Source organism: Tachysurus vachellii, chromosome 4 (assembly GCF_030014155.1).
Source record: "Tachysurus vachellii isolate PV-2020 chromosome 4, HZAU_Pvac_v1, whole genome shotgun sequence".
NCBI classification, from domain to species: Eukaryota; Metazoa; Chordata; class Actinopteri; order Siluriformes; family Bagridae; genus Tachysurus; species Tachysurus vachellii.
In genome coordinates, this window is record NC_083463.1 from 17,137,706 (window position 1) to 17,162,812 (window position 25,107).

The 25,107-nt window shown below is 37.5% G+C and overlaps 3 protein-coding genes across 3 annotated transcripts in view; 2 read left to right on the top strand and 1 right to left on the bottom strand.

Annotated features, from left to right (window-relative positions):
• Positions 1-5: 5 nt before the first annotated feature.
• Positions 6-10,526, bottom strand: mov10a (Mov10 RNA helicase a). Its single transcript, XM_060868090.1, has 22 exons — positions 10,351-10,526; positions 10,006-10,105; positions 9,620-9,816; positions 9,189-9,430; positions 7,775-8,030; positions 7,321-7,461; positions 6,376-6,538; positions 6,054-6,205; positions 5,800-5,970; positions 5,564-5,711; positions 5,158-5,319; positions 4,960-5,063; positions 4,623-4,720; positions 4,450-4,548; positions 4,230-4,341; positions 4,008-4,125; positions 3,635-3,826; positions 3,486-3,548; positions 3,150-3,275; positions 2,818-2,906; positions 2,520-2,638; positions 6-722 (listed from the first exon to the last, which is right to left on the bottom strand). The coding sequence occupies exons 1-22, from the start codon at positions 10,467-10,469 to the stop codon at positions 664-666; spliced, it is 3,030 nt and encodes a 1,009-aa protein (XP_060724073.1). The 5' UTR covers positions 10,470-10,526; the 3' UTR covers positions 6-663.
• A 2,875-nt stretch (positions 10,527-13,401) lies between these two features.
• Positions 13,402-22,567, top strand: capza1a (capping actin protein of muscle Z-line subunit alpha 1a). The gene is made up of 9 exons (XM_060868094.1): positions 13,402-13,474; positions 17,868-17,931; positions 18,165-18,216; positions 18,608-18,665; positions 18,847-19,053; positions 19,296-19,375; positions 19,496-19,646; positions 20,832-20,894; positions 21,063-22,567. Exons 1-9 carry the CDS (start codon positions 13,442-13,444, stop codon positions 21,201-21,203), a joined length of 849 nt encoding a protein of 282 aa, XP_060724077.1. The 5' UTR covers positions 13,402-13,441; the 3' UTR covers positions 21,204-22,567.
• A 2,049-nt stretch (positions 22,568-24,616) lies between these two features.
• Positions 24,617-25,107, top strand: part of st7l (suppression of tumorigenicity 7 like) — an 11,541-nt gene continuing 11,050 nt past the window's right edge. Inside the window, exon 1 of the mRNA XM_060868095.1 lies at positions 24,617-24,840. Within this exon, the coding sequence (XP_060724078.1) occupies positions 24,672-24,840 (169 nt within the window). The 5' untranslated portion in view covers positions 24,617-24,671. The remainder of the gene's footprint in view (positions 24,841-25,107) is intronic.

Here is a 25,107-nt window from a genome sequence, read left to right on the forward strand (position 1 = left end):
CAATATTCATGTAAAATAAGTGTTTTATTGCATTTATCGCCCAACTCCAGTAAGAACGTGATGTGCAAACAGAATGTTCTTTGTTAAGTGCAAACAATTTTAATTAAAAAGAAATTTCCCTCATTCTGGATCATTGTTTTTTCCTTAGAAAATGCAAGTAGTGTCTGTAATGGACAAGAACAGATTAAATATTGCAGCCTATATTCTATTAACTAAACAAACAAACTTAGAAACACCCAATCTAACATTGACTAAAAAGAAACAATTACACAGGCTATAACCATATAAAGATATTGCAAAAGTCAAAGATTTGATCTGGAAGCAAGAAATCATGAAAGCATAAAAATGATTATTACTGTATGTGCTTGCTGATGTATTTGATAAATGTACTATTTAATCTTGGAAGGTGATCTGTGATTATTTTAAATTTGTGGTACCTTAGTTGAAATAGGAAAAGTATAGTAGGAAAATAATGTAAAAGTATTTCACATAAGAGCATTAAGATATATTTCAAGTAGTATTACAAGAATTATATAATTGGTGTTAACAACTGAAAGTTTTTCTCTGCTCGATTTGTCGTCACGGCAGTCTTGGAAGGTGATGCAATGGTCAGCTCTCAGTTCCTCACTGAGCACATGTCTGAAGGTTGATCTGTGGGAACTTTTACTGTTCACTCCTCCACTCTGGATGCACATGCTGTTGCACCGCGCTCTCCTCAATTTCTACACAGAATCACACACATTTTAATGATATGCAAATGTAAATGCCGCCTTATGTTTATTACACTACAGGATGGGGTGTGTACACAATAGCTAGTTAGTTTCAAATGCTGCTTTCTATAAAATGACCTTGAGGTGATCTGGGAATGTGTGTAAAACCGTCGTGATCACATTTTTGTTTTAGTCCAGGAGTCATAGATTGAGTCAAGACTGAGAAAGAATCTGCTGGATCTGCTAAATAAATAATACAATGTTGTGGTCTAGTGGTTGCAATTTTTTGCACTGTGGTTGTGAGGGTTATTTCTGAGCTACATTCAGGGTAACTGACAAAATATTAAACATTGTTTCCTTTAGACGGAACAATCTGAGCTTTGTGGAATGGACGCTTCAGGATTAATGTCTGCTTTCTGGTGAAGGAAACTATAGTCTATAGTTGGTGTCTATAGTCCTCATACAAATGTTGCAAAATGTTTAAAAAAAATGCATGGTTTTGTGATATAAAAAATGTAACCAAGATAAATCATGTCAGATCATTTCCCATCATGAATGTGATACAGCAACGGAAAAAAAATCAAATGAAAAACAAATAGAAATGCTACAAACGTGTGCACACCACTTTACAATAGGAAATGTGACTCAGGCAATCACACGTTCAGACATGATTATTATACACCTGTCATCATATAGTGATTCTGATTAACCCCAAATAAAGATCTTGGTGTTGAACTTTTACATTTCCTTGGTTTCAGTAGACTGATGAAGTCATGGTCCACAAAGCATGAACAGGATCTCAATATGAAATGTTATCAATGAGAACACGGGTAGAAAATAAATGACAAAACATTAGCTGTACCATAGAACAATGTGAATTTCATTATCATCAACAAGTAGAGAAAATAGACATCCCTCCAAAATTATTTGAAAGAAGAACCAGAAGAAAGAGAACTACAGCAGCTGAGTTCCAGGAATATCTGGCAAGTACTTTAATCACAAAAAAATGCCATGTGGCAAAATGTGTTATGGTTTAATAAAGTCCAACGTACATTTTTTCAGACACAATTCTAAAAGATATGACTGACAAAACAAGACAGATGGTCTCCCAAAGAACGCCATACCTACAGTGGTGGAAGCAACATCAAAGTATGGGCTGCTCCTATCCAGCTGGCACTGGAGCTCTATTCACCATTGGGGGAATCATGTATAGCTCCAAATACCAATCTATATTTGCACAAAACCTACAAGTCTCTGTTAGACAGCTGAAGATGAAGAATAATGTTTACCTTCCAGCACGAAAATGACCCAAATTCAAGTACACAATGAAATGACATCAGAAGATGATCAATTGTTTTTGGAATGGCCCAATATATTACAAGCAAAATGTGCTTTAAAAAAGTAAGAGTTATATTGTAGGAGTTTTTTTCTCCATATTTCTCTTGTATTTTGTAGGTTGCTTTAACACATTAAAGATGAAGAAAATCTAACATGATTTATCTTGGTTTCACTCTCGTTTAAAACATTAAAAGACAAAATCAATTTTGTACATTCCCAAATTTCTGTCATTTTAAATGTTGCATTAGTACATGACAAAATATAAATTTACACTTCACCAGGGTTTTTGAAGACATATGAAGAAGAGAAGACGTATGATAATAAGCACTACACACACTACCCGACTTGAATGCTACCAAACGTATTGTAATGAATTTTTACTTCATTATTTTCTGATAACTAGATATTTTCTGATATCTACCTAGAAGACAGAATGAAAACAACGGGAATATTTCTGAGCAAGATACATACCATCAGCGGAGGTGTGGATTTTTAAAGATGCTAGCCGAGTCGCCACATCATCCTCCCCCTCAAAGTCCCTGTAGTCAAATCCGGTGTAGCCCTGCTCTTGCTCACAGTACTGAAGAAACCTATCATGCACACAGAGTTCTGTCTGGTCATCAAAACCAATGGAGGTAGGTTTACACTGGTCTTAGTACATTCGGTTTAACTATTGAATAATTTTATAACAGTTTGACCTAGAAAAATAACTATTTTGAAATTTATAAATGTGTCCTACAAGTTTAAAATTAATAATATTGTGTCCTACCTCTGCCAGGTGGGATTCTTCGACAGGATGACAGGGTTTCCTACCACAATGAGCAGAGCTTTGGCTCTGGTCATGGCTACATTAAATCTCTGTGGGAAAAGAGTAAGGGTTCAGACTCAGAATTAAATGCTCCTCTAAGAGCTACTGATATCCAACCAACTATTTCATTCTCATGAAGGAATAAATAAAGAAAATGTACAGCTTTCAGAACATTACTATAGAATTGTTGAAAACTGTTACCTCAGAATTAACAAGTACCAGTCTAATACTGTCCCAAAAGTAAACAGTTATTTATCGAGTGAGCCCCACCAACACGACAGAAACTGGTATACCTTCTCATTCGTAAGGAATCCAATGTTAAAGTCTTGGTCCATCTTGACATAGCTGTTGCTGCTTCTGACAGCAGACACCATGATCACCATTTTCTCCTGCCCCTGGAACTCCTCCACTGAGCCCACCTGTAATACCAAGTTCTCACTGACTTCACAGTAAAGCTAACCATGTTAATGCAAAAATGTCTAAGCAGGTACAACATTTTGAATATACATTTAAGTAATATCTTGATGTAAACTTTCTCACATAATCAGCAATATGTAAGTAACCAATGTTGACCAAAATAATTTCAATTCAATAAATATAGGCAAGTTCCAAAGGACAAGGTGTCAAACCTTGATATCTTTCCACTGATGTAGTTCTCTTACTGTTCTGAGAGCTTTCTGCATTTTCTCCACCTGAGAATGAAATGTTTTTTATATTAGTGAATCAAAAATCTATCTACATAGAAATTAAAATTACCTAAATAATAAGCTTAGCTTACTTGCTTCCTATAGGGAGCAATGATGCCAATGTCACTGGCACTGAGTTTTGGCAGGCCCTTCTTCCCCTGACTTAGCTGGAGCTTTTTAAGGTAGCCGATGAGGACCTCTATCTCGCTCACATTGAAAAAGGATGGACTGTTTGCTTCTCTCTCATCTTTTCCCATCACCCCATGGAATATCACTGGGAAGCCCTTGTCAACAACACCATGTTGCCAAATTGAACACTCAGCACAGAGTAACCAAAACAAACCACATCTTCCACATAAGTAGTCATAACATTACCTTGTGAACAGACAAATATTTTATTTTAGGTGCTAAAAGGTGATATTTTGTGTCTCATGGGAACAGCTACAAAACATTAGATTGAAGAACCTGTTTTTTAAGGTGCTCCCACTGGCAGAAAGCCTCTCGCTCCATCTGATTTGCAAATACTTGCAGCTCATTTTCATAGAAAAGTTCATTAGGTATTTTCAGAATGGCAGGATGAGACCTGCAAAAAAAAAATAAGACTAATGATATAAACATTAATTAGCTTCAGTATAAGTTATATTAATAACCATGGAAACAAAGTCAAAGGGGGAGTTAATATGGCACCTATAGTTACGTAGTAACTTGGTGACAAAGCAACTGTTATAACCCTGGCATCCATCTTGGTTCTTCTGATAGAGGGAGTTTTGGGTCATCAGTCTCTCCAACAGTGAAAGCCCTGTTTCACACCCATGTATATTACAGAAAAATGTATGCTTAACGCTGCAAATTTTGGACTCCACTGTACATGTACAAAAACTAAGTGCGGAATAGTTTATGTATTTACCCAGTCCGTGTTGTTGTGCCAATGGAGATCTAAGGACAGAGCCAAGCTGCTTAGGGTCTCCAGCCAAAACCAGCTGGCCCTTCTCAGGATGGAGAAGACCTGAGGAAAAATTATTGGAGATATGACAATAAAAATCATATTGCACTTTTAAACAGACTGTCATACTTACTTACCTGCAATTCCGACAACACATTCAGGTTCCACGGCTTGTCCAGCTTCATCTATAAAGATGTGTGTAAAGTGGCCCACTGGAATGCCACAAGATACAAGCCTGAACACAGTACAGCATTGTCTCAGGAACACTATTATGCATCATACTATATGAAAGTCATTTGTAGAGGTAAGACTGGTAGTAAAACGTTGAATTTTTTCATTTCACAGTCATATGTAATATAAAATTCTTTGTTGACATACAGAAATAAAGTCTCTAGGTTCACTAAGCAACTACTATATGAAATCTGGCTACAGTATACTAAGTGTAAAACACTTTTAGGACATAGAAGCTTTTACCTTCCAGCAGTGATGAGCGTGACGACAATGACGTTGTAGTCCATCAGAGGTTTTTTTAAAGGCAAGATGAAACTATCCTGACTTTCATCCCAGTTACTGCATTTCTGTAGTCAGATACACAAATCCAGAGATAAATTTAAATAAACAATATCAAAACAAACCATTTTACAAGATTGATTATATAGCACAAATTCATACCAGTAGTTTCCGTGGCACAGTACGAGGGTCTCTACTGCTGGCATAGAGACGAAATAGACGATGGGCATCCACGAATCCCAGCAACCTCTCACACAGCAGATCACATGCACTATTTGAAGGAGCGCAGGCCAGAACATGGACATCAGCACTAGATTTATTCACCTAAAAAACACAGACATGAAAACACCCCATTGTTTTCAACAGTGAAACACTTTATTGACTGTCCTTTTGCTTTTTTGGAATACTCTAAGAACTATGAAATTCCATCAGACTTGTTCCATCAAAATTTATTATCTAGGAATGTGATTTTAGACTTGATGAATGGCTAGATTGATACATAAAGCCAAAATTCAAGGTACAGTGTGTGATGCAATTATGCACATTCACATTAACAGTAATGACTGACCTGTTTTATGGCTTCCACCAGAGTAACAGTTTTTCCTGTGCCAGGTGGGCCAAAAATCAGGTAGGGAGCAGGTTTATACTGGCCAGACAATATGTGCTGCACAGCAACCTTCTGCTCAGGGTTAGTCTCCAGATCTCGGTTGTACATCCTGAACAAAACAGATCAGGTCACAAGAATTACATTGTATTCAACAAATTCTTCTTATTACATGATGTTAACAACTGAATCTAAGTGACCTCAGCTTTGGCAATACTGGATGCTCGACTCCATTGTGAATGGGAAACAACACGTCTCCCAGACTGTGTTTTGCAGCCAGCTGTACAGCTCGATGCTGGAGTTTAAGTGGGAAACGATTGAAGCTGAACTCCACATTGAACTTCATATTGGCAATGAACTTCTGTACAAGCCTACAAAAAAATGGGTCTAACTGTAGCACATAAATCCATGGCAAAATAAAATACAGTTTCTCAGGGCTTGTTGACCTTCTTACTTTTTAGAAAAGCCCAGCTTAACACTTTCCAGCTCCACACGATGAACATAGCCTTTATATATAGTGATAGGTTGGTTCTTTTCTTTAGACAAATACACATTCAAGTTATCTCCTCTTAGCACAGACGGCCTGTTCTCTGCCACTCCAGGTACCTGAGAACAAAGAGACAAAAAAAAACACCAAACTCCAAATGGTGTTAAATTACCTTGGCACTAGGTAAAATGAATAGAGACATAAATCAATATTTTTTTAAAAGAACACTACTCTTTCATACCCATTACTCCAATTATTTATTTTTTTACTTGAAAAAGTTGCCACTCGCCTGCAGTACTAGTAGGCTTTTGTTAGTTTTGTCCCGTTTCAAGGTCTGGTCATATAAATCATACTTCTGTATATCCTCTTCCATTTGAATCTCCTCTAGGTGTAGAAGAAGGTGAAAATATTCAGCATACTGCTTTATAGACAGGGGTGACTCCAACACACCTCTGAGAACACGAAAAAAAACTTTAGTAAGCAATGGTAACATGTACTAGTGCATTTTTTGTATGTGCAAAGAATTTCAGTTCAAGTTAAGTAAAACATATTCAAAATGTACACGTCTATGGACACTGAATACATGTCTATTAGCTTTAAGACATGAAAATCTGGGAAACATATACATCATTGTTGCTTATGCTCTCTGTTCAGTATAAAATGTTAATTTTCTACTACAACAAAACACATTCTAAATGTAGCATGTTCGTAGCATGTTCATAGCATGTTTGGGGGAAGTCGTGGACTAATGGTTAGAGAGTTTGACTCCTAACCCGAAGGTTGTGGGCTCGAGTCTCGGGCCAGCAATACCACGACTGAGGTGCCCTTGAGCAAGGCACCGAACTCCCCAACTGCTCCCCGGGCGCCCCAGCATAAATGGCTGCCCACTGCTCCGGGTGTGTTCACGGTGTCTGTGTGTTCACTGCTGTGTGTGCGCACACTGCTGTGTGTGCGCACACTGCTGTGTGTGTGCACTTTGGATGGGTTAAATGCAGAGAACGAATTCACCATACTTAGCTATATGTCACGTCACTTCACTTCACTTCACTTATACCTTCTATGAAGAAGATATGAGCCCGAGAGGTTTTTTTTTGGTGACATTCCCTTAATTTAGCTTACAATGAAATTAAGTGAGTTTTGTTTTGCATTTTAGACTTGGCCTTGGTCCATGAGTCATCAACTGCTAAGTAGACAGAACATGAGTGATAAATATTTCTGACTGGCAGAAGCTCACCTCACTCTGAGAAGTTGCTGCCTGGCTGTAGGGGAAAGTTTCTCGATATCAGCGTCCCAATGCTGGACCAAGTTCTTCAGGTAAGCTGAATACTTGTAGTCTGGCAGTTTTACGACCTGTTTTAAAGGATGTTTCATGCTGCTACAGAGAACAGAGAAGAAGGAAAGAATAAATGCACTCGGTTCACATAAATCCATTAACTAAAATTAGTGTTGCACACAAATTATCTAAAGGCTACCGTTGGGAAACTTAGTATTGTGATTGACTGGTGTGAAAAATCATATTTGGCATGTCAGAGTAGTAAGAATATTCCACCATTCAAAATTTAATCTACCAAAAATAAAATCATTAAATATATTAAAAAGATTACTTAATACTTGGCAAAGCAACTGTACTTTCCACACTGTTTTTCCTGTGTTCTTTGAACATGTAGTCTACATTCCAGTAAGCTTACCTCTCAGGAGGCACTCCTTCCTCCACCACTCTCTCCTTAGGGCGTTTCTGCCCTTTCTGTTTGGCTCTATACTGACTGGTTGGGCCCAGCTCAGTGCCCAGCTGAGTGTGCACCACTGCCTGAATCTCCCTCACAATGCAGAAAGGTTTAGGAGGGTCTGAAGACTCGGACTCGTGACAGAACTCAAAGTACATGGTGGCTGGGAAGTAGCCATAGTGGCGAGCTTGGTACTTCACCTCAACTGCATAGCTCTCACCTAGCAGACATTAACAGATTTTAAGAAAAGATTTATTAATTTATTTTTTTTTCAGTCAGACTTGTAGATGCCGATGCACCAATCCTTTGTTCGTTATTATTTGAGTATAATACTTATATGTGCATCTAGAACATTGGCCACTATCTGATACTGAACATACAGTGCAGGCAAACTCTCAGAAGCACTCTTTGACCTTTTACAAAATGTCACAGGTGTGATTGCTTATTTAAAAATAACAAAAATGTACCTGATACCCAAGGAAATTCAATCATTCCTCTGCTGACCAATATTATTATTTCTATTGAAATAGTAAATTCATCACAAGTGATGGCTAGTAGTTAAAAGCTAATAATGAATTTCACCAGGGCTTTAATTAAAGTCATGTTGTATATTAAACATTTATTTAAAAAATGTTAAAGAATCTCTGTTGTCTCAATTAAGACCTACATTCTCTGCATAAAATGGATGTCAGAACGTATGCTTAATCCAAGACTGATCCCGCATTCAGGATCAACCCTAATACCAATAGTCATTATTGGATCCGTGCATCCCTGGATTCCACTACCGCATGCAAACAACTAAACCATGAGTTATTAATGTGTGTTTTTACCACAGCACTGTTACCTTCTCATTTCTGATGAGAATGGGATTGACTGATTTTTCAACTGCAAGGCAAAAACCCGGTTTAATTTAAAGTGCTTGTTCTAATACATTATTTTATTGATGTTAATTTGCCATTTTTGGAAAGAGTCTCAAGTACCTCAACAAAGGTAAAACTGTCTCTTTAATTATGGACCACAGGAAAGTCATCACAAAAGAGAGCTTTGTGGTTTGTGGATAACACGGCAATCTGCATTTTTTGCCTTACTACCTTCAGAGATGTATAACGTATAGCGGTTAAAAGTTATAACATGAACGTAATTGTTTCACAGCGGTTTCACAACATTAAATATAATTTACTAGTGCTGTCAAATTGCTGTGTTATAAGAAGAATGAAACACATCACACCACCCTGTTATTAAAATTTTCCTTTTACAGCACACCCCATCATGTATTAAATATCGAATGGAAATGAAATATCATGTTACCATAATGCTTGATATTCTTGTTTCATATATATAGTTGTAACATGAAATGATTTATAGTTGCATTTCTCACCTGGACAAAGGAGCAGAGGGGAAACCCTGCTCACTCTCCTCTCACAGACTAAAGTGAAGCAACGTATCCTGTGCAGCGCTGTGTAGAAGGTGAAGTAAATGCACCTTTTCCCTTTGTTTACAATTTGGAACTTCACCACATACACTGTATCTAGAAGATCGATATCAAGCACAACTTTTCCATTTCTGCTCTCAGGGGAAGATGTGATCTCGATGCCTCCCTTGTCAGAGATAAGCTGTGGTCTGCAAGAATGAGAAAAGTTTAAAACTCACACGTGTAGAAGACAGATATGTTTGTAAAATACATCTGTATGCATAAACTTAACATCAATACAAAATATATACTTTTGTTGATTAAGTCTATCTGTTCTTTGTGTTGGTTATCTTCAGAGCTGCATCACTGCTGAATACAGAAACAGCTTTAGCCTTTACCTGTTTTTCTTGAGCTTTTGAAGGATTTCCTGAGCCAGCCGCCTTTTTGGCGTGAGGACGGGGTTGACACTGGGTGATGACCGAGGGGAACCTTGTCTAGAGTCTGGAACTGTGCTGTCTGCATGATCAGGTCTCAAGCTTACAGAAGGCGATGAGTGTGTCCTGGATCTCCACTGGTCACAGTAGTACATACGTACCTACGTAAGAGTTCAAGAGAGGTAAAGTGTATATGAGTGAGTGAATAGGTGAGAGAGTGTGTGTGTGTGTGTGTGTGTGTGTGTGTGTGTGTGTGTGTGTGAGAGAGAGAGAGAGAGAGAGAGAGAAACAGGATAGACTACGAGAAAGAAAAGTAAGGAGAAAAGTCATTGAGAAAGTGAACTTATTACCTGAGGTTTTGCATGCAGAATAACTTTTCCTTGCCTTATACTGGCTTTGTTGAAAAACAGCAAGGCATAAACCAACCTAGAAAATTGAGGTCCTCCTTCCCTATGGAAACAAACATTTATAATACAGTCACAATCATAAGTGCATTAGTCATCATTAGTCATCCACTTTTCCCCAGAGCTTCACAAAACTATAATGACAACTGCTGTACTTTTGTTAAACATATAACTCAAACCATATGTGGCATAATACATTAAGTTTAGGAATTACACTTATATATTTTTTATGTTCAAACCTATCTGTTACAAACAAGCCTGCAGAATAAACAGAAGGATTTAGAGTAAAACCTTTTGAACTCTAAGTTGTAAATGTCTCGAAGCTCGTTTTTGTCCGTTTTTGTTTTTCTTTCCCCCAAGAACTCAATGAAATCCAAGCCATGTTCATAAATTTCTCTAAGAGAAGGCATTGCTCTGCTAATCAGGTGTTGGCTTCTGTTAGATTTCGATTCAGCTGCAGGTCAGGACAGTAACTGCTTCACAAGGCGGAACAAGCTAAGGGCTTGTCTAAGTCGATCAATGACATGAACGTAAACAAAACGTAGAACGTAGACAAATCCCAACACAGACTAGAAAATACAGAAACACGTCTGCACATTTTTGACGCATTTACGACTACGAAATCTTTGTATCATCTAAGACCAAAACTGAGCATATTAAACCGCGTTTTTTGTGAAGTTCCAGAAATTGTTAGATCAGACTTTTTAGACGTTTCCCTGAGAACACGACGTTATATCCGTTGATATTTTGGTAACTAATATTGGATAGGTTAATAATTTAACAACAAAGACTGATCTTAAATGTACATTTTGTGCTTGTTTGTGTTAACATATAAAGTCAGAAATAGTCCTGTAGTATTTTATTGCATTGTTAAGTGATTGTACACTTTTATGTGGGAAACCGGTGGGACTTTTTTTTTTATAAGGGAACGCGAAATAATACATAATGTATAATTACACAAAACTCTCCACCTTTTGTTTGTTTATATTAAGGTCACGTATTATTACATTAAGAATATGTAATTATACATACAATGTACACATTACTATTTTATTTGTGTGTGTATATATATATATGTATATACTGTACATTCTGCCTAATAATTCACATACAATACATACATATACATACGTAAATATATAAATATTACATGATATGCTACATATTTATCTGCACTTGTCTACTTGCACAATTGCTACTCTTTGCACTTCTTGTAGATGCCAAACTGCATTTCGTTTTTCTTTCTTTCTTTCTTTCTTTCTTTCTTTCTATCTATCTATCTATCAATAAAATTGGCACAATGTTAATAATGTAATCATTTCACTTTTTTCTTTTAAAAGTATGGCCTAAAAAACTTCCAGGATTGAAATCCACCCTGAATGACTTAAATATTGAGATTATCAAGCAATATGTGCTCTTTATTTGTTTAAAATATTCATTTTATGGGTTTTTTTAATTGACGTTTTTGTTTCCTTCACAAGTTGGTCTATTTATACTTTGGCTTTATAATTCCAACATCACCTACACAATGCTGTTTGAATGCCTACTAAAGGTTCTTTTAGTGGAAATTCATCTACTACCTAAAGAGACCTACTGTATGCAACAGCAAATTATTCCTGAGGATTGTTTAGTTCTCTCACTTTCTCATCTGTTCACTCAAACAGTAAGGTTTCCAAAGCTTAATTTTTTCACTGGTCTTCAGAAACATGTCTGTAGTCAGAGTGCACCAGAGCATGTAAAAGGATGACACCAGAAAGTGGTGAAAGTATCAGTAGGTAGTCTGTGATATGGAAGTTACCACAGGACCACAGACATGTTAAGGCATTATTAACTTTTGTTCTGTGTATTTACTATTCACCCAGACGAGGGCATCTCCTGATTGCGCAGTATTTAAACTACCCGTGTGTCCTTTGGTCTGCTGGCAGTGCCCAAAATCCAAAATCAATCTGGACTGTGCCTACTTGGAAATGCATGGTGATTGTACTGGTAGGTCCAAGGACAGTTGTTGTTTAATAGAATAGAGGGTTTTGAAGTGGTGTTAAGGTAAAATAAAAAAGACATGATGATTCAGGAGATATGTAGAGACAGTGGAATTATTAGGCAGAAGTGAGTTTATGTTTATCATTTTATAAAGTGTTAAAAGATATTATAGGTGTTACCTTTAAACACATATAATTAACTATTTGCCTTTATACAGTTTTTTATTGTTTAATTATTTGTAGTACATTTCTTTCAATGTTAATGTTTCTTTTAATGTTAGTTATTGGTTTTCTTACATTTGAAGATATAAGAAACACAAAGAGATACAGCACCCACAATAAGAGGGGGAACAAAAACAAAAATGAAAGCATTATTGTTGTATACTGCTCATAACATTAAAGCCACTGACAGATGACATGATTGTCAATGGGTGGAATATATTAGGCAGTAAATGAATAGTCACTTATCAAAGTTGATTTCTAGATGACTGGGTTTAAAAATCTCCAAAGCTTTATGTCTGTCGGGTGTTCCCAGTGTGCAGTGTTTAATACCAAAAGTGGACCAAAAACGTAAACCAGTAAACAAGTAAGATGTCATGGGCACATGTCATGGGCTCATCGATGTGCATATGGAGTAAAGGTTAGTTGGCTTACCCTTCATATACAAGCTTATTCCAGTTTGAGCTTTTTTGAAACCTCTCTCATAAGTGAAAAGGCTTTTCTGAGGAGTTTATAAAGCTTTGCAAGCCTTGCACCATCATCCAGATGGGGTCAGGCAGAACAGGAAGTCATCTTCTTTGCCTCTTTTTCAGTTATCATCAACTCTTTATTAATTATATAAAAGTTAAGCTTTTCTTGTTTGAGTGCTGGCACAGAGTCATCGTTGAAAGTGAACTTGTGACCTGTATGTGGTGTGAGGTTGAGATTATTAAAGTATTGAAAATTATTTCCACAATAATAATAATAAACAGTGTATAGTGGGCAATGTGTCCTTGCAGTGAATGCAGAAATGACCTTCTTTCATTCTTTGCTGTGTTTAATGGTCAAATGCTTATTCTGGCCAAAAAAAAAAAAAAATTTATTTAAAAAAAAAAAAATAATAATAATAATTTTTTTCTTAAATATTGTGATGTCAGAGTTGCATATGGACTTTGGTGATTACATGAGGAGGTGTTTAATTTGTTGCAATAACTTGAAACTTGAATTCATTGTCTGCAATATATATATATATATATATATATACACACACATACATATATGTGTATGTGTGTGTGTGTGTGTGTGTGTGTGTGTGTGTGTGTGTGTGTGTGTGTATATATATATATATATATATTTGTTTTTAACTATTCGGTTCGTCGAATTCCCATGATGCATTTTGACAGGGTTGGTCCAGCTGAGCCAAGATGGCGGACGAACAGCTCACTGATGAGGAGAGGGTACGATACAATCGATTTAAAAAACTTTTGGACTTCTTTTTCCTCTGTTGCCGTTTATGTAGACAAATGGTTTTTGGTTTTATTTACGTTCCTGGCTTGTTGTAGCTGCGGGATTCGTGAATGTGCAGGATAAATCTGACTAAACGAGCTAGCTAGGGTTAGCATTCTGCACCGTAATATGAGACGAGGACCGTATCAACTAACGGCTGGTGTTCAAAACGCGTCCTGGATGTGTAGTGCACTAAATAGGGTGTGGACGGCATTAATTTACACGTATGAAGTGCTCTAGTCTGGGGAACTCAGAAGGTATTTGGGAGGCAGCCTTGCTAGTTCTGGGTGGCTAGTAATCAAACTCAACCGCTGTGGAGTTTAACTGATCAATGCAGTTGTATAGTTTAAGAAAACTCAGAATTTAATGCCTTATGTTGGGCGGATAGCGTGATTCCTAGCTAACTTTATATGAATAAACTAGTTGCGATGGTTTGTGTGGATCCACACAGTTTGAAAAAGAATTCCGTTAGCAGTTTTGAGCATTTTTGCAGTTTAGCTTTTTTTCTTTTTTTTTTTTAAAAAAAAAGGTGAATTTGAAATATCTGATTTTCGACGTTTGATTGTACTGATGCAAGTGTAATGTAGGTGTTTATTCAACTGCACGATCGAATGATTGTATGAGACAGAAAGACAGCACCGTCTCCCTGATTTTAGCCTTCAGTTGTGTTTTGATGATTTTGTGCTAGTCAGAAGGACCAAGCACATGACTGCTCTGTCCTAAATGACTGTAATGTTATTGTCTTAGTGCTACCCTTAGTCCTTTCTTCTGGCTTCTTTATATTTTCGTTTTTGTTGAACAGAAACTCATTTGACTGAGCTAAAGTTTGTCATTGTAATTAATGTGGTGAAATATTTCCGTAGTTACAGCATTTCTCAACTCTTCTTTTAGAGTAATCTTTGTCTGCAAAATGTCACCAGGTCTTTCCTCACATTGTATGTAAATGTAACCATTTGACTGTGACTACATCATCTTTTTTTTTGTCTCCATATCTCAAACAATAAAGTGGTGTAATTCAATTTTCTGTTCCTGCTTTAAGGGCTAAGCACAATTTTTCAAGTCCAGTATGTTTCTGTAATACTTGATACAATACACAACTGCATACAATACAATACAATGCATTGACTGAACCTTGTAACTTACTGCTAAACATGTTTGAACAATATCACTAGACAACTATCCATTACCCCATCTCCTGTTTTTATATAATCTGTTTGATTTCATCCCTACTGGCCTTTTAGATCCTGAGCTGCGTCTCATTGACCCAGCCCTGTGTGTACATGCAGCTACACGCCTTCCTCTTTCCATCCTTCTGTCTGCAATCTGCTGCACACATTCTTTTCCACTGCTTAGCTTTGCTGTTTCCTTGCACGTTTTTGAGACAATTATGTGGTTAGATTCATGTAGAGACCAGCAGAAACAGGCTGGGGTATTTCAGTTTTTCTGTTTCATTATGTTTAGAGCCTGTGGTCTTAGCTCTTCCCTGTTTGTTGAGTTCTAAACTTTAATGCATGTTGAATATACATTAATAGAGTATTTGTAAAGGAACTTGGAGTGAATCAGTTAGCAAACTACTTTATATAACCTGTAGGTTTTATTACATCGTGAATGTAAAATGCATTGGAATGAGTCAAATCAGCCTAGTTAACATTTTTAACAAGCAGAGTAGAGAGATTTGTTAATTCTCCTCTAAAGAAAAACGCTAACAGATACACATAGCAAGTGTTATATGAATTTTGCCTTAGCATGGGTTGATAATTAATAATAAATTGATTAGTTAACACACTGGGCAGCTGAAAGCTTGAGTGTCCTGCCCAGGCTTTTGTAATGGATACACAGAAACCCACATGACTAAGCTAAAAAGTGCAAACTAACATGAAGTAGTTTGCTAGTGAAGTAGTAGGGAATATGGTCATGTAGAACATTGTGTTTGTGCCCATTCAACAAAACATTACATTGTTTTCTAGTGTTTAATTAAATAACTGTGAGGTTTGTCCTCGTATTGCCCTCGATGCCAAAGACATTACTTGAGTCTGAATAGTGTGGAAATGTGGTGTTGGTGCTATCAGGAGACTTATGTGCATTACATGTTATTCTGCTCGGTTTTGTCTGTTTCCTCATTCCTGTGGAATTATGGTTGTGGGCGATGTGTGTGATAGTTAAGTTTCAAGATGCATTGCACCAGCATCAAGCACATTACATTTAAATATGTACACAAAATGGAAACTTAAGGACACAAATTGCTAGTGCTTGTTAAATATAACTTGGGTTAGGGTTGGAATGAAACCAGGCTAGTATCCATGCTGTGAACTCACTGGGCTTTGTTTGGTTGATGTAGACTCTGGAACAGTTGGTGCTTGTTGATTTATGTTCATGTTTGATTTAGGTATTTTATTTTTGACAAATAGATGAAAACCAAAAAACTAAGCTTGACTTAGCAGATAAGCAGAGTCATTTTTGTTCTATTGGTCTTGTTCTGTCATTGCATTTCTATCATGTCCTCCCGGCATTTCACATTAGGGAGGGTGTGGGGTTGTGACCCCCCCCCCCCCTCTCTCGCTGGTGTAATGTCAGGCTTTCTGACTTTTCCTGGTGACTAAAATCTTAAATGATACTATTAAATAGATGTGGAAGGGAAAATTCACCATCATCCAATCGACATCGACACTTCCAAATAAAAGCTTCAGGAGTATTTCTCACCCACTTGGCCACAATATATGTCAAGTTCATTCAGTCAAACCTGCCTATTTGTTTGCTAAGAAAAAGTATTTTTAGATGTGTGTAGGGTTCAGGCACTTTTTTCAGTGGCCACGTAATCTATTTCTCTATATAATCTATAATTGCTTTTTTTTTTCAGTGCAAGTTATGACACCGTCCTGACAAGCATTTCATGTAGCAGTGTGTGTCACAGCTGTTCTGTCACAGTGTCAGTGCAAATAATGTGTAGGGTTCCCCTAATCTTAACCCTAACCCTAATCCTAACACTAACCCAACCAGTAGTGTTACAGTCTTTTCAGGAAACGCCTCCTTGATTGGTTATGACATTTTTATAGGAAATGTTTGGTATCGACCTTCTTCATATTCAGAAATGTAAAGAATTAAGCATCTTGCACTGTTTCTTATTTATATAAGCTTTTGTTCTTGCTTCTGTTGCTGTTGTGTCTGTGTGTGCAGTCATACAGAAGTGTGCCAAATGTTCTTGACATCAAGTGTATGTCAAAAAACAAGGCTGTCTGTAGATCACTTCCTGTCATCTCACTTCTGCAAAACATTTTGAACACTGCAAAAACAGCAGCAGTTGATTAACGCATGTGTAAATTCTCATCTGTGCGAGAGGAAATAACTTGTCAGCAGGATTTGGCGGTAGTCCTTTTAGCTCACTGGGCGAGAAAAAATAAATAAACACACAAAAGTGTGTGTGTGTGTATGTGTGTGTGTGTATATATATATATATATATATAAAAAACTGTCTTCACAGTATTAGGATTATAACTGAAGTGATCATGCTTGTGTTTGCGTTCTTTCCTGTGTTTATCTTTTTTACGATTAGAGGGATTTTAGCACTGTTTGCTCTTGTCTGCTTACCTGAGTTGATTTTGTCTAGCTTGTTGTGTAATGAAAATGAAAACTGCTCAGTCTCAGAAAGTGCGGCAAGAGAGCAGGCAGCTTCTCCATGTCCTTTGTAAAGGGGAAGCCTTGTGAGACTGTGTGTACCGTGTTGTACTCTTGCTGCCGTGGTGCCAGAGGGGAGGGAATTGTTATGAGGCTCTTAGCTTGTATGAGCATTGCTAAGAAAAGTTCTTACCCTTCTAAGGAGTGGCCTATAGAGCTGTGACCAGAGAGCACATGTCTGTGTCTGGCAGCATCTCAGATCTAGTTGAAATAGAAAATCATGAGATGCTTAACCTCTTGTAAGAAAAAAAAAAACAGCTGTAATTTACATTAAGAAAGTTTCAATTTCCTGTGTTTATGGCATGTAGGGGAAACAAACCAAACTTACTGCATAGCACTTTATAGTATCCCAAAGTGAACCTGACCAAGACACAGCAGGTATAGATGATTAATGAATCTGAGCACGACACCACGCGAACACCACATACGTATGCTTTTGTGTAAATGAGTGTGGTCTTTGTTTATGCAGCATGCTTTATCTCAAAACCTACAAAATAATAACAGACGCCTTGAAAGAGTTGAGAGGAATGTATAAAGGCAACTTTTTGGAACTTGTGCTAACATGCATTACTCTGATTTATTCATTTTGTTCCAAATATAGTTTGCAAAATTCAAACGACATACTATTTCTTTTGCCTGTCAGTCTGTCAGATTTGTTTTTTTTTGCAACAGGTTCGCATTGCTGCCGGTTTTGTCGTCCACGCGCCACCGGGAGAATTCAATGAAGTTTTCAATGGTGAGAGAGGATTAAAACAGCTAAGAATCATTTCTGAAAGAAACTAATGATAATGTGATTCGTCTCTGTTAAAGAAAGACAATAATTATTCAATTAGACGAAGCTTCATGTTATAGCAGGATCCCATTGGTAATTGAAATTGAAAACCAGCTCTGTACTATGTTCTATATTTAAGTACATTTGTGTAACAAATAGAAAAAACCCAACACACTGAGAATGTTGTGTGGTTTTAGATGTCCGGCTACTGCTCAACAATGACAGTCTGCTCAGGGAACGGGCGGCTCAGTGAGTGTTCTTTTTTTTTTCTTCTTCTTCTTCAAATGTACATTTCAGTTTGACTGCACTGTCATTAATTCTGAACTTAACCAATGATCTACAACTAATTGACCGCTAATATCAGCTCTTTCAAGAAAGCATGGGTTTTACTGAACTGATAAACGTTTCCCAAATAGCAGTTCCCACCATTTTATACATTGATTTGACTTAATTTCAGGTCCCTGTTATGAGAGGAAATGTCTCTTATGTCTTAATAAAATACAGTACAGTTCATCTCTTTGCTTTGTTGGCTCTCTCTAATGTTATTTCAGTCCCACTCAATTTAGGAGCGAGATAAACTGTCAATTTTTTAATGCTTTGTCTGAAATGATTTTATTTTTTCCTCCTCTGCATGAAACAGTGCCTTTGCCCAGTATAACATGGATCAGTTTACACCCACCAAACTTAAAGAAGATCAGGTAATATACACCTTTACATTCATTTGATGTTAATTAATATAATCATTTGTTGGCCTGAACAGTGTCTCTATCCTTTGACCAATTTGTCACCATTTCTCACAAATGTATTTAAACAAAACTGTCTCTACATGAATAAGCGTCAGCATTAATGGAGTAAAGATAATCCATTGTTAAAATGCAGGTGTTGATCACAGAACATGGAGACCTGGGAAACGGGCGCTACTTTGACCCACGAAATAAGCTGTCGTTTAAGTTTGACCACCTGAAGAAAGAAGCCACTGAACTGAAAGCCTATGAGGGGGAAGCAGCTCTGGAGCCATGGAGGGATGCGTGTGACACTGCCCTCAGGGCCTACATTAAAGATCACTACCCTAGTGGAGTGTGCACTGTGAGTAATTTACATCCTCTACAACCTGCATCTGGATGTGGGAGCTTTGGGACCAAGTCTCTCCCTGATTCCTAGCCATGCATCATTTCTCTTTTACTACTACTGGGTTCTGTGTTAAGCCTTTTCCCTCTCTGTGTGGTTATATTATTTCTCTCTTTCTTAGGCAATTTTTTAACATTTTTCCTGAACTCTGTAAAGTCTTCAGTGTTTGTGCACTTCCACAACTGTCTCATTTCCTGTAGGTTTATGGGAAAACTGTTGATGGCCAACAGACAGTCATTGCCTGCATTGAAGGACATCAGTTTCAACCCAAAAACTTTTGGTAAGGCAGCATTCATCTTTGTGTGTCTGTTTTGCCTTGCAAACCATCTGAGGAAATCCCTAAGGTGGTGTCGTGTGTTTGTTTGTGTGTGTTTCTGTGTGTGCACACACTTGCGCGCAGGAACGGTCGCTGTCGGTCCGAGTGGAAGTTCAGCTTGTCTCAGGGCGCGACTCAGCTGGTCGGCGTCCTCAAGGTCCAGGTGCATTATTATGAAGATGGTAATGTGCAACTTGTGAGCCACAAGGACATTCAAGAGTCTCTCAACATCTCTGTGAGTTACTACATGAACTTTTACATTCTCAGGACGTATGGAACAGGTTACACATCTGAACTTATTGAACTTGAAAGGGTGTGTTCATTTTTTGTTGGATATTGCAGTTTAAATAACTACACTTTAAACATCTGTTGTACTGATGGTGTATTTTTAAATGTAATATTTACACTACACCTGTAGAGGAAGCAGGGTTAGCCACAGATGTGTACTGTATATCTGGCTGTACTAGTCCCATGTTTTCACATATATTTAACAGGCTTGTATTTCATTTCATGTTCTTACATACAGTTCTATTTAAATGTTCCAATTCCAATTTCTAAATGTTCCACTCAAGCTAATAGATAATGTCATTCAGTTTATGATTTGGCTGTGGAGCAAAACTACAGAGATGTTGTAGGTAAGTATTATAATTTTAAAAGGGGTAAAGAAAACAACAAGGAGATCAACACCAACTTATGCTTCATACCCTGTGCCTCCATGTCCTTTAAGTGGTCTGCACAGGCGTAACACATGTACATACTTATTTTACAATAAGGGTTATACGGTAACTATTTTTCTGTCAATACTTAAGCCGTATAACATGACTGTCTATAACAGTGCATAAATGAACAGTTAAACAGTGAAAAAATAACTTCATTTTGAAAATGTGTTGCACTGATGGTGTATTTTTAAATGTAATATTTACACTCAGTGTAAATTCTACCTAACCCAAATAAGGTGTTGGTCTTCTAATCGGAAGGTGTTGAGTTCAAATCCCAGGTAAACCAAGCTACCACTGCTGGTCCCAACCATCAGTCACTCAGCTGTATAAAATGCAAGTCGCTCTGGATAAGAGCATGTACTAAAGGCCGGAAATGAAAATGTAAATAAACAGCATTTGTCTGGCAAAGAAAACTAGATATGAACAATAGTTTGTTGTAGCTTCTTGTTGAATATCTCATTATATAGTTATTCCCCTTTTGTTATTATAATAACCTCCTCCACTCTTCACAAGAGCCTTAGTGAGGTCAGGAAATGTCAGTTGAAGATTCCTGGGTATGGGATGCTTCCTAGTGCACAGGTTTTTAGCCATATTGTGAACCTGTGAGATTAATTTGCTTCTGGCAGAATTTCACTTCACACCAGTCAAGTTCATTTGAGTTTCTTCATGCTTAAGTTGTGCTTGTCCATATCTCTTAACAGAATCCGAAGCAGACTGCTGAGGAGTTTGTTAAAGTTATTAACGATGCAGAGACTGAATACCAGGTAGGACCATGACACTAACTATTTGTCAAAGAATTTGTTTTTATGTTCTTGTTAATTTGCTGATTGTGCGCTACTACCGTTTCACTGACGTGTGTCTGGAAGACATCTTCTGTTTTGTATTAAATAATGAAACCAAGAGATTCTTTTTGCCTTTCCTATGTCTCCCAGACGGCAATCAACGAGAACTACCAGAACATGTCGGACACCACCTTCAAAGCCTTACGCCGACCGCTTCCTGTCACCCGCACCAAGATCGACTGGAACAAGATCCTCAGCTATAAGATAGGCAAAGAGATGCAGAATGCTTAGAGCTGAGCTGGCTTGCCTTTCCCTCTGCTCACAATACAAGGCGAGATAAGAGCTGCAGGGGGCCTGGGCTTGAGCGCAAGACCGGGGCCAGGTTTGGGCACAGGCACTTTGGACAAATGTGCTAAGAAATGTCCTCGCTTTATTTTTATTTTCTTTCCCCCCCTAATATCCAAGGTTTAACCTCAGCTAAAGAGACTGCCTCCTTTTCTGTATTGTCAGAAGGCTGTGAAATTGTTCTGTCGGGTGTAGCAATAGTCCTTGCTGTTAAACCGATGCCCAGGGTCAGAAATGTTCTACCCCACTATTACACATTTTACACATCACTCTGAGACACCAATTCAGCCATGTCCTTGACCAAATGTTTAATCTTGCTAATGAAAAAGCTTTTTTTTTTTTTTTTTTTAATATACTTTTGAATAGAGTTTAATTTTGTAACCTTTCTTGAAATATATTGATTTTTAATCCAAGGTTCCAAAGGTTTTTTTTTCCCCCCTTTATAAATCTGTCTTGTGCAGTTGGAAACAAAGCCTGAAGAATATCTTTGTATGGTGATTACTGCTTAGCTTAAAGGTTTTTTTTTAAATATATAAATAGCCTTTATACACCTTAAATACCATTTACATGAACAGCAATCTTGATTTGGATTCTAAAAACACTGAACATCAATATTTTCAATAGACTTTTTTATATCCGTCATTTTAATTTGTAAAAATTTTAGCTTGATTCCGTGATGATCTTAAACTAATCTGCAGTCCAAACAAAAATGATTTCAAGTTATATGTTCAGGATTGTCTTTATTTATGTTAGTGTTATACCTCCCTTAATATAAGCTTGATCCAGAGCCTGAAAAATAAAAACCACATGCACAATGTTAAAGCTCCACAAACGAAAATTACTGCTTTCGGGAATATATTTTCTACAATGACTAACAATTCTGGATATCATGTGTGAGGTGTGTTTTATTTCACTGAGCAAATTGTTTCTCTTTTCTCGTCCCTGTCTGCATTTGATGACTGTTCTGTGCCACTGTGTTTAATCAACACAATAATTTCTTCTCTGGAAGCAGTGTTTAGAGGTGGTACTTCTTAAATGTACTGTTATTTGTTGAGGAGATTTGCCAAAAAAAAAAAAAAGGAAAAAAAACACTTATGGTCCACAGTTTCAGTGTAAGGATGGATGTAAAGCCTCTGCCTCTTATTGGAAACGGTCGCAATATCGCCCTCTGGTGTCTCCAACTGGTAGCATTACTGTATTCAGTCCCAGGGTTTCGCCTCATTTTCTGCTTCCTGCCTGAGCAATTACTGCTATTTTTTACAAAGTGTATGAACAAATAGGATTCCAGAAAAATAAAGTATTTGCACCAACTTGTGTCTTTTATTATGGATTACATTTTAAAAGGGACGTCTTCAATATCAGAGAATGGTTTTAAGGCTTTAAAAGTGGTTAAATATAAAATTAATTAATAATGCCATTAGAAGGGATGTAAGGGAGGGAAAAAGAATTTATAAAAAAAAAAGATTTAGAAAAAGATTTATAGCCTTTTTTTACAACCTAGTGCCTTTCTGTAAGAGCTGCAGTGTGTAACAATTACACTGACTAGAGTCCTGTTTGATTAAAAACTAAATCCATAATGATATTAATACTTAGTTTATGTATTCACTGAATTAATCAATATACATTCAGAATGATAGAAATACGTTTTGTATTTCAATTTGTAATCATGCATCTTTAGTGAAATTCAGTTTGTCAAAAAGAATTCTGAATTTCATAACATTCAGAATGTGAATTTTAATTTCGTTTAAATTTCTAATGTGTGATTCTAACTACAATACACCAACCATGCTCCAGGAGCACAGCTAGACTGGTTCAAGCTGACAGGAACTTTAATAGTAACACAAATAATTGCTCTTTACAGCCGGGCATTACACCTCTACATTCAGGCTGCTGATGGTGTAATGATGTGGAAAATGATTTCTCGGCACACTTTGGGCCTCATAATATCACAGTTATTTTATGGTTACAAATGCACCCACCTTATAATGGCTGGGCCAAGTGTAAAGTGGTTTTATTCTGTTGTAAACCATCTGGCTTGAGGTTCAATTTTTCAGTTTTCTCCTTATTGCACCATTCTAATTAAACGCAAGAGACTTGTGTTTGTGTGTGTGTGTAAAATTCCAGAACATCAGCAATTATAGAAATACTCAAACCAGCCTAACATTCATGCCACAGTCAAATCAGTGAGATTAGTAGGTAAGATGTGACCTGCTCCTGGAAACTGACTGTGTATTAACTGAATGTTTAACGCACATCTCTCTGTCTCTATGTGAACCAAAACATGAACAGAAATGACGGTCTATATACGTTCATTCAGACGTACAGCTGGAAACGCATCGGAAACCGGTGCAGTGTTTAGATTAACTTCCCACCCATATTATGTCAAATCCCGCCCCCTTGGCCTACAGCAGCACTCTGATTGGATAGTTCGGCGCCTGGGCGTCCAGCTAGTACAAGAACATGCTGCCTTCAAGTACCTTCTGAGTTGTAGAGAATACGAGTTACCTACTTCAAGGCACATTCATTCGGTTAACCTTGTGCGATTTTAGCCAGCTTTACATATTATTGCTTGTCACATTGTGCGAGATGATCTATATGAAATCGATTCTGAATGTCTATATGTGTGCGAGATGTTCTCTAATGTCAAAATATACAATAAAGATCATCTTATTGCGTGTTCAGTTGCAAGTTATGTGTATAATATAGTTACTGCCACCTGTGCGCGTGCACCTGTCTGGGGAAGAGACCGCTGTAGCTGTGCGCGAGCGGCTCACACAGGGCGGTAGGTGCACGTGCGGTTTTTAGCACCGTGAAGCAAAGTACTGCATTCACACCGCTTGCTGTATTTTGCTCAAACATTTGACATAAAACCAATTAATTTTCCTAGGTAAATTCTTTCTTTGCAATTTTTGAGATTGAGCTCAGATCAGATTATGTTTCAAAGAGCTTTGCAAATCGTATTTTGTAATGACAGCTTTTTTTTTTTTGCTATAAAAAAGCGCTTGACCACAAACCAGGTCTCCCGACTTACTCGTTTGTGGATTTATAGAGCAACACAGGAAATGGTTATAAATACAGTTTACTTATAGCATGGATTTAAACCAGTATATATATTGTTTTAATATCGAGCAATGACAGAAAAAAGGACAATATATCAGACTATCCAACTAACATTTATCCAGACACGTGAATTAACACCTCGCCGGTGGAAAACGATTATTTTATGGAGCACGTGAACGCTGCACGAGTTAACTGTACCGATAACGACACAACACTTGCGCAGGGAGGCGGGGCTTTGCCGGAAAACAGGTGTGAATAGTAACGCGGCGCCGGCGCCGTCCTATGGAGGTTTGCCCATATTACAACCTTCTCCGGTATCCCGTCATTCTCATGTTTATTGTCATACAGTGAAAAATGGCGGACGAGAATAGCAGTACTCCTCAAGCCCATGGCTTTGCGGAGAAACTGAAGTCGTGGCTGTCCTGCTCGTGGACGTACGTGTGTGCAGTTTGGTTCGCCATGGTGTTAACTATGATTTATGTGCTGCGGAGTCCGCTGAAGCTCCAGGAGTCCGTCGCTGCCGGTAATGTTAAAAACAACAAGCTGCTGGTGATGCTAGTCTCATACAGCTAATGTTAGCCGAGCTTAGCTTCTATCGCTCTGTCCTCTCGCTCACATACAGCTTGGTTACGTTTCCATTTGTTTTTGTTTAAAGGATGAAGTTGAATAAAACTGTAATACAGAGTCGGACCTTTATGTCGCTTGCTAATGCTAACTGTCTTATTGGAGGAACCGACACTGAACCGAGTCTTGAACCATTCTGTTTACACTTTAGTTAAAACGTGTCTGT

What these genes read in the sequence shown, in the direction of transcription:
- mov10a (XM_060868090.1), bottom strand. Translation starts at nt 10,469, where the DNA reads ATGCCTTCTCTTAGAGAAATTTATGAACATGGCTTGGATTTCATTGAG. An exon ending in TTCTGCATGCAAAACCTCAG is followed by an intron (nt 9,817 to 10,005) that starts GTAATAAGTTCA and finishes ACTCTTACGTAG; the next exon opens with GTACGTATGTACTACTGTGA. An exon ending in TTGCTCCCTATAGGAAGCAA is followed by an intron (nt 3,549 to 3,634) that starts GTAAGCTAAGCT and finishes TTTCATTCTCAG; the next exon opens with GTGGAGAAAATGCAGAAAGC.
- capza1a (XM_060868094.1), top strand. Translation starts at nt 13,442, where the DNA reads ATGGCGGACGAACAGCTCACTGATGAGGAGAGG. An exon ending in CCAAACTTAAAGAAGATCAG is followed by an intron (nt 18,666 to 18,846) that starts GTAATATACACC and finishes GTTAAAATGCAG; the next exon opens with GTGTTGATCACAGAACATGG. An exon ending in AAGAGTCTCTCAACATCTCT is followed by an intron (nt 19,647 to 20,831) that starts GTGAGTTACTAC and finishes ATCTCTTAACAG; the next exon opens with AATCCGAAGCAGACTGCTGA.